General features: G+C 42.5%; 1 protein-coding gene across 1 annotated transcript; it reads right to left on the bottom strand.

Moving 5' to 3' along the window:
* Positions 1 to 371: 371 nt before the first annotated feature.
* Positions 372 to 8,663, bottom strand: RBM11 (RNA binding motif protein 11). Its single transcript, XM_075727838.1, has 5 exons — positions 8,562 to 8,663; positions 4,425 to 4,587; positions 3,497 to 3,575; positions 2,641 to 2,734; positions 372 to 704 (listed from the first exon to the last, which is right to left on the bottom strand). The coding sequence occupies exons 1-5, from the start codon at positions 8,661 to 8,663 to the stop codon at positions 372 to 374; spliced, it is 771 nt and encodes a 256-aa protein (XP_075583953.1).
* Positions 8,664 to 9,053: the final 390 nt, after the last annotated feature.

Raw genomic sequence — 9,053 nt, 5'->3', positions numbered from 1 at the left:
TAAATACATTCCATAAGTGATGGAAGTGATACATACATTTCATGAGTGGCTGAAATTATCTATTTTCATAAAGGTTCTATATTAGTGAAATAATAGCCTTCCATGATTCTGAAGGGGGGAGGAACCAACTAGGTTTTTTTCCTTTATTAGGCAAACTTTATCTCCTTAAATGTTTCCTATACCTTAACTGGTACTTTCCTCTTTAAATAGGTTGAGATTAAATAAAGTATCAGTATACTTTATGCATAACACATTTAAAAAAAAATGAATCTTGACCATTCCTTTTTTAATAAAGTGCAAAGATGATAGATTAAATTTGTCTCAAAAATAGCAAATATAATTAAGAAAAAGATGAATCCAGTTGCACAGTATTAACGTGTCTTTTTCTTGGCTTTGCGCTTCTTGTATTTTTGGTCACGGTCTCTTTGTCTCATTTTGTCATCCTCAATACTAGTGTCACTGTCACAACCTTGCTGTTCTCTCTTTCTTTTAGAGGTGCTTTCGTCCACCTGGTGTACTTCACAGTCACTTGAATGTGGCGGGGCCAATTCAAAAGAACTCTGTGTGGACTTAAAATTTGCAGCTTGATTCTGATAGGGAGAAAAGGATAAATTTGAAGGCAGTGGCGGAGTCATCTGATAGTAAGGAAATTGCTGACCCATTGGACTCTGTACCGTGTACTGCTGTGCTAAAAAATGGTTCATCTAGAGAAACAGAAACTTGAGTTGTTAACACTGTGAAGAGGAAGTTCTGAAGAGTTTAATTTTGCATGCATTACAGCTTATACAATGAAAATACTGATAAACCATAAAATAACACAGAACGTTTGCAAATAAAGCTTATATATTTTATTGTATCAACTAGTATAGTTGTAAAAAGTAGACAATTTTTTCATGGCAAAGTTAGAACAGAGACATAATCTGATTTAAGATTAAACTGCCAGTTAGTCCTTGTGTAAGGTAATCAAACATGGCATTCCTTTCATTTCTTCATCTATATATTTTATAAATATTTGTAACTGCAGTGCCTGTTGTTAATGTAAAGACATGCACATCTGCAATTTTTTTTAACCTGGTTTAACTGATTTTAAAGTTAATGTGGAACAAGGTGTTCCAACAAGGTATAGTGAATTCATAGATCAAAGCACTTGGAACAACACAGTAAGTGCCCAGCTTATTGCTACAGTCCCTAAAGTATCTCAAGAGCCCTCTCATACAAAATGCACAGCCCAAATACAGAAATAGAATTACAAAGGTCAGAAAAGAGCGGCTTTCTACTGACTGGCAGTAACCAGAAAAATGATGGGGAGGATGTCTGAGTACATTGTATGTGCAGGCAGACTCCAAGTGAGTAACCTGCCTGGCTCACCCAAATAAAGGTGAGGTAGATGTGTGAGGGCCTACGTGTGATGAGATCGCTTCCTGCTGAAGCTGCAACGAACTATCACTGGAGACATACTGCAGTGGCATCCCTTCTAGCAAGCAGAAAATGGGATGAAGTTGGTTGTGTGTGCCTGTCTGCCAAGTTCGGTCTCTCGGTGTTTACGTACTGCACTGTTACAGAGGAGCGGGTTCATCAGTGAGCACAGCGGGGAAGATGGTGCATTCCCGAGCCTTCCAAACACAGCGGAGGGGATGGGAAAGTGTGCAAGCACCAGCTCTTCTGAGGGCACAGCGTGGGAAGAGGGAGGCAGGCCACCACCACCTCTGTGCAACAGGAAACAGACCCTCTCCATTTTCCTGCTCAGATGGCAGCTAGCTAGAGTCATCTATCCAGACTTCACCCCTTCTGCAGTTACAAAGGGCTGGCCATTCCCCAGTCAGACTGGGTGGCAGCAGTACTGCCCACAGTTGGTACCTCGCACTAAATGTTGGGTTTCTTCAGTCCTACTGATCCATACTCATCAGATTCAGAAGCTCCATGTATTTGGCAAGTAGGGTTTGGGCCACAGGGTGCCATCTGAAGTGAACATTTCCCTTGCCTTGTGGAATCTCTCAGATAAAAGAGATTAGGACAAGAATGGCCCAGTGCACCAGAGTCTGTTAGAGGGGAAGTGAAATACGGGTTCTCACTGTCTACTGCTGTGAAAGTAAAGCATGAATGCGAGAACTGCAGGGGCATATAAAGGCTTAGGCCAGAAACCCTGAAACTGTTGTTGCCCTAACTTGGGCAGTGGTGATTTGTTGAGCAAGTTTTAGGTTTGGTTTTAGGACCTTTGAAACTTCTGCTGGGCATTTCTGAATTGTGTAGAAGAGCTAAGAGGTTCCCAGACTGAATTAGCTGTATATGAAGAAGCTATTGCTTGCATGGTTATAATTTTACTAGGTTAGCTTGTCTCACTATGGGGATTTGATTTGGAACACAGTACAGGAGAGCGCTCTGTCTGTAGACTTGACATTTTTAGTCTTCCTAAGCTATGTACCTTTAAGACATTCCTGCAGTAAGAAAAGAGTTTGGTTTGGTAGATCCCCTGTTATTATAGTACCCTTAAATGCTAAAATAAATAGACTAATACTGTCAAAGTTAGCCGCCTAAACCACACCTTGAGACATTAAACAAGCACTGTTCTTTGCAGAAATGCAGAATACATTCAACTTCATAAAAAAGCTCCCAAATTTTTAACTTTTAACGTGAACTCACCATCTTTTGAAAGCCTGAGTATTCATGAGGTAAACTATTGTTCATTGGAAAAGGAGTAACAGGAAATGGAGGATTTCCATAAGGCTCTTGATACCTAGGAAAAACAAGCAAACGTACAAAGACTAGACGACCACCACATACTGCTTACCAGAGTGCTGAGACTTAACTCTTGGGCTGTGAGAATATCCAAGAGGAGAACTGGGATATTAACAACGGGAATTCCATGAAAAAAACTGATAAAACAAGGAAAACGCACCCAAAGGCTCAATTACTGAGTAATCCTCACATGTATTTAAGTGCAGACGCAAAAGAGCTCTGGATTTCACCAAGGGAGTTTAGCTTCCACAGATGAGTTCTGTCACACTTGTAAATAAAAATGCTGAAACATTGAAAAATACTGAATCTGGGGTGTCCAGACTTCCGTTATAACAGGTTTATACCTGTGCATTCAGATGTCCATGACAGCTGCTTGTACATATACACACAAAACCCACAGATATAAACTCAGTGGGGTTTAAAAAGATTATCTCCATTGTCAAGATTTTTTTTCCCCTGACAACTGCAAACATTCTAGTACAAACACCGTATTTCAGTATTTTCTCATGGTCCTGTATCTTGCAGAAACAAATAAAGGATAGGAAATTCAAGCTAACTGAACCTCTGGCAAGCTAAACAACCAAATATTAAAATTAACTACAGCCCATTGTGAGTCATCAGTAAGGATGCAATTAAAGCATGCAACAGCTGTTTTAATGAAAAGCCTAAAGATTGCTCTACCACATCAACTAATTTTCTTAATAAGATTTTTTTTTTTAAATTATAATCATGCAATACATTCACAGGTGATCTTTGTTACCTATATGAAGGTGAATATAAGTCAATATAGTTCTCAAAACCATGTGTAGGGCTGTTTAGTTCTGATGAGTGAGAACTCCCTGTAAACAAGACAAGAGCATAATGACTATTGAGATACAACTATTCAATGTCACCTGTAGCATGCTAGTATATCCAAGGTAGTATATAAAGGTAAGGTGCCATTTTATGGCATCATTTTACTGCTTGAGAACGTTCATTTATCATTTATTCACTCACAGAAGCATAAATCAGGGCTATTGAAGTGATCGAGAACAGAGTAATTCCCATTCAGTTACAGACATGGGAGATGCTTCTCATTTTACGAACCTCAGCCATTCCACTTAAGCCTAGCAACTTTGGAGTAAGGAGCGGCACAGTGCACAGTGGGAATGCGAGTCCTTAACGTTTCGGTTGCAAATGCTGCCTGATTGTTAGCTTTCTTGGTTGTTTATTTTCATAAACATAAAATGAAGAATGTGACTGATTTGACTATATTCTTCAAACTACAACCCCTTCCACTTAAAACAACCGCTCTGATAACTCTGTGGCTTTAGTGTAAAAACTATCAAACAGCTTGATAGTTGCTGCATTTACTGAATCAACTTTTCCTGCCAGACTGCAAGTTAAAGTCACACCCCGATTCCTAAATGTAATCTGGCAAGAAAACCTGTGTTGCTGTTTTCCATACAGCGTGGTCAGAGCTGGTTTGCAAGTTAAGCTGTTCTGAACCAACCTGTTGTATTCTCTTATAAACAAAAAAGACTGAATCCTTCTCTATGCAAAAGCCACAGGAAGTTTTTGTTTCTTAAAAAAAATGGACTGTAATTTTTTCCAACTATAAACTGTCACCTTGTAAATGCCTGTAGGATTCAAAAATAGTAAAAAAAAAAAGTTTACAAAGACTTAATCATCGAGACTACTAAACATACCAAACCGATACTGCACTTTAATTGGTCGTCCATACAAACGGATTCCGTTCAGCAAAGCTATTGCATAAGGCACTGATTCTTTGTGCTTAAAGCAGACAAATCCGAAAGACTTAGGTTTTCCTTCTTTGTCCTTACAAATCGTCACTTTGGTTAATGGTCCAGCCTGAAAGAAATTCGTATTATCTTCTCACAGAAATTAACAGTTTGACACTTCATTCTTTTTTAAATATTTCATAATGATGTATATTTTGCCATAGTCAGAAACAGTGTAAGTTTCTCAGTATAAGAATCTCTATTTAATTTTGAAAATGTCTCCTCACATTCCCAAGCTCAAATTCTGAGCCTTCTACAAACAAAAATCAGGTCCACAAATGTTAAAAGGGAACCACGCATCAGTTCATGGGTGATGTTTAGTCTTTAATAATCAGATTTTTTGATTATTTTTAACATATAATGACGATAGCTGCTGCAAGGGGGAAGACTAATTTACTGACTCCATAGCAAAAGCTAATGTAACCAAGCAAATTGATAGTATCAGCTATGTAAAAGTGACTTACTCCATTAATATACTTGTTTTACTCTTGCATAAATTCCTAAAATGGGCAGCATCAACACTGGGAAAGCAAACCTGAACAGAGAATAGTGCTTCTGGAACCACCACAAAACAGTTTTCTGTACTGCCTAGCCCTCGCTGCAACTGCATGGCAAGGAATCAAGAGATGCCATCATCTCATCAGAGATAGTATACTGCTTCTGCCCGTGCCTCCCCTTCCCCCCGCCCCCAACCCGACCAACAAAACAAAGCCCCAAACCACACCCTTGGGCTGAAATATCTTCATTGAAAAGTTCCATCTCGGCCTACACGTGCCATTTTAATCCTTGCATAGTACTTCTAGAACCAAATTAAAGCAGTGATATTCCATAAATACTGGCTGCATTTTCAAAGAAACTGTCATTTTCATAACAGATATCAAAGATGGTGAATTTTCGCTACACAAGACAGAATCAGTGTCTTAGCCACCAAATTAACAGTTTCTCATCAAAACAAACTATGCATCTGTACGGCTCATTTAGCAGAGTGAAAAGAAGTGGTGAACAGCTGTCTCCTGCCACAGCTCAGGAGTGTTAAGGATGTAACGACTTAACTTTAGGAGGATATCATACCCAGATAAGCAATGAAGTGAATGTAAGCTACAAAAAAATTCATCAGTAAAAAAAATTACTGAATGTCTAAATTACTGTAGTAGATGAAGAATTTGTTGTTCCAAATCAAAAAACAGCACTCATCAGTAGAACTGGCTTCCACTGCTACTGCCAATAGAGTACGTACTTTTCAGTAAAAGTCGCTCAGAAGTCATCTATAGCTTCAGGCAAACACAAGTTAACTCGTAACAGCTTTATGGCAATTAAACTCCATAAACAGTTAAACATTCAAAATAAACACACAGCATATGCTCAGATGAAGAAAATAAGCCATAGAAAGTAATCTACTTTATTATTCTGCATTTTCAATGATTACTCTCAAACAACAAATCTGCAATTTGTCTGCTGTGAGCATTTAGAGTGATGATGTGGAGCCATCTCCCTTATACCTCCCATGTTGTCAGACTGAAGATGTTAAGGATTGTCATCTGTGATAATCATGTGATGGCTGCGTGCTTTTGCCAGCTATGTATAAACTAATCCTCAATTAAGTAAGATGCTTTCGCTGAAAAATGAAACACCCCCACCCCTCAACCCTGGTGAAAGTAGGGAAGTCATATTGACAAACACAAGGGATCAAAAATAATGTACCACTTTTTATTATTGGTGCAGAGCGTGATCAGGCTATACAGCAATGGATACTACCTAGGTTGTCCTGTGCAGGGAATCTTCAAAATGTTGATCTCGTCTTTCCAAATATCTTGATGTTTGCTGGGTTTTTTTTTTTGTTTGTTTTGTTTTGTTTGGGGTTTTAGGGAGCTTTTTGTTTCTTTTTAAAGAAGGGATTTCAGTAAGATTCTGAATGTTTGTTTTTCCTTAATTTGGCTCCTTAAAGCACTTTTGTTGTTGTTCTGTACTACACTGCCATTTTTAAAAAATTATATATATGCAGTCTTCTGATTATTATTTGCCTAACGAGGAGGATCTGGTTCTTCAAGAACTAGGAACAACACACTCAAGTCCTTTGCAGATCAGTCTTTTAAATGTGTAGTCTTCCTGTTCACAAACAAAAATATTAATGGTTTAGGAGTCGTAATAGATACTTGCTCGTAATTTGACGGGGGAAAAGCGACAGTCAGGGGTACGTCTTTAGGATTATGCCATAGCAGGAATATTGAACTGTGTGCTTTCCAAGAAAGGACAATACAGCAGTGAGAAGCATATGCTGTTGCAGCAAAAGACAGAGAAACCTGAGTGAGAACAGGATGAAGAGAAGGAAAAAGCTAAGTAGGTGTTATTGGGATGACCTAAAGATCCAGATAAAGGTCAGCAGTTGGATGACTGCTGCAGATTATGCAGAAGAGTCATACGGAACTACATTCTGAGAGCACCCACTTATTTTTATCACTTTTGTACCAGAATTTGTATGGTATTACTCATGTCCTCTGGTAAGATAAGCTTTCTTAACCTAACATTTACAGTTAAACAGCAGACTACTGTTTAGTTTTGGAAACAGGTATGAACACTGCACAGAAAATGGGGGGGGAGGGAGAAGAAACAACTGTTTCTTAGCTAATTTTAGGGAAAAGTTAAAAACTGAAAGCTAGGAAGAGATTGGAACAGCTAAAAACCCAAAGGGCTAGAATATAGCAAACAAAAAAGCCTTTCAATGCAAATGGGGTAGCATGCTGAGGTCTTGCCTAGTTAACAAGACAAATACCAGATTAATCAGTGGAATAAAACTGGTGAGTAGAAACAGTTCTGATTAGCAAATGTAACAGCAAAAGAACAGATGATTCTGGCCACCTCTTTTTTTTGCACTCTTTATTTTGCCAACTCACCAGAAGGAAGCAAGGTTCATTCTGAGACTGGGGGAAATTAGTGGATTGCTAGAAGCAAGTTTATCACCATGCTGTCAGCTAAACTGTCCAGTCAAGAGTCTGGGACCTTTTAGCTTGACAGAAGCTGGCTGGATCCCACCAGGAGGAAAAATAAACCAACCACAAAACAACCACACCATAAACAAATCCAGGAAAAGCCCATCTCAGCAACTGTTGTCAATCCATCTGGAAATTTGATGCTCACATTAGTGATATAATGCTCCCTCCTCTCCGTATCCTCCCTCTCTTTTCCTTACTACCCCCAGGTTAATAAGCCTGGCTTCCAGAGATGCTGTCAATGTGTGACCCAAACTGAAGCCAAGTCAGTGTCTTAACATTTTCAATCTTTGCCATTTTCTTTCCTCCTTGACATACCTTATTTCCAAAGAAAGAGAGTTAAGGTCAGGTTTGAAACAAGTCCAGCTAATTAGTATTTTCCCACCACCTCCCCGAAAATCCCACCGATGGAATTTTTAATACCTTTGCAAGCATTAAAACATAAAACATTTTGATATGAAGGTCATTTGCTGGGGGAAGTCCAGAGCCCCACCTGCAGATCATTCCTACCACCTCTTGCACTCTGTTAATAGTTTCAACCTTGCTCAGCACCTTTTCAGGTTCTACGCTCATTTTTCTTAATCAAGTTATTCATCAAAAATTTCTTGCCCAGAAGACATTAAAAAAAGCGTGGGGAAAGTTTTCCCTTGGGGATTTGAAAAACATCTTTAAATTATTTAACTTCCTCACTAACTCGGGCCCATCTGCGACCCCAAAACTTGCACCGCCGGGAGGAGACAAAACCGAGGGCGGGGGGGCCGCCCCCATCCGCCCCGCGCCGAGGCTCCGGAGCCGCAGCGGCGGTCGCGGTCGGGCCAAACGCGGAAGGGCCCCTGCGGCCGGCAGGCCCCGGCCCCGGCCCCGGCCCCCGCCCCACCCGGCCGGCGGCTTCGCCGCTGTCCGGCCGCTCGCAGCGCTTCGCTCCTGCGGCAGAGGCTGCCGTGGCCGCTCCCCAGCGCGGAGCCGCAGCCCTGGGCCTCGCCTGGGCCCTGCCCGGCCTCGGGGAGAACGCGGCCGCCGCGCCCGGCCGGGGCCCGCCCCCGGGCCCGCCCTCCACCTGCAGGAAGAGCTCGTAGAGGATCTCCTCCCGCACGCGGCTCTCCAGGTTCCCCACGAAGAGCGTCCGGCCCGCCGCCTCGGGCCGCCCCGGGCAGGACATGGCGGCGCCGGGGCCCGCCGAGGGACGGGCGGGGGGAGCGCCCCCGCTGCCGTAAAGCGCCGCGCGGCCGGGCGCGTTGCTAGGGAGCGGGCTCGGTGTCCTAGCAACGCGGGAGCGCGGGCTGCCGGGGCGCCTCGTGGGAGGGGAGGAGCGTCGCGCGGGAAGGGGGCAGTCGTGTGGGCGAGGTGCGAGGGGACGGGGCGGGGGACGGGACGGCGACAGGCCGCGGCCACCGCGGGAGGCCTGACCGTGGCTGCGGCAAGGCCGCCTTTTATTTAGTAGCGTTTTTGAGGGGCGCTGGGCGTGCGGCGGGTCGGCGCCAGGCGGGGCAGGCGCTGGCCAGTGCCCTTATTCTGCGGGGAGCTTCACCGCGTGAAGACGGTTATTTAA

The sequence above is a fragment of the Pelecanus crispus genome, chromosome 1 (genome assembly GCF_030463565.1).
Source record: "Pelecanus crispus isolate bPelCri1 chromosome 1, bPelCri1.pri, whole genome shotgun sequence".
Classification (NCBI taxonomy): Eukaryota; Metazoa; Chordata; class Aves; order Pelecaniformes; family Pelecanidae; genus Pelecanus; species Pelecanus crispus.
This window is presented reverse-complemented; position numbering and strand designations above follow the sequence as displayed.

Bases quoted from the DNA above. Each gene is read 5' to 3' on its own strand.
- RBM11 (XM_075727838.1), bottom strand. From the start codon at position 8,663: ATGTCCTGCCCGGGGCGGCCCGAGGCGGCGGGCCGGACGCTCTTCGTG. The intron at 3,576-4,424 runs GTATGTTTAGTA...TCTTGTTTACAG, and splicing joins TAAAGTGCAGTATCGGTTTG to GGAGTTCTCACTCATCAGAA. The intron at 2,735-3,496 runs GTAACAAAGATC...TGTTTTTCCTAG, and splicing joins TTATATTCACCTTCATATAG to GTATCAAGAGCCTTATGGAA.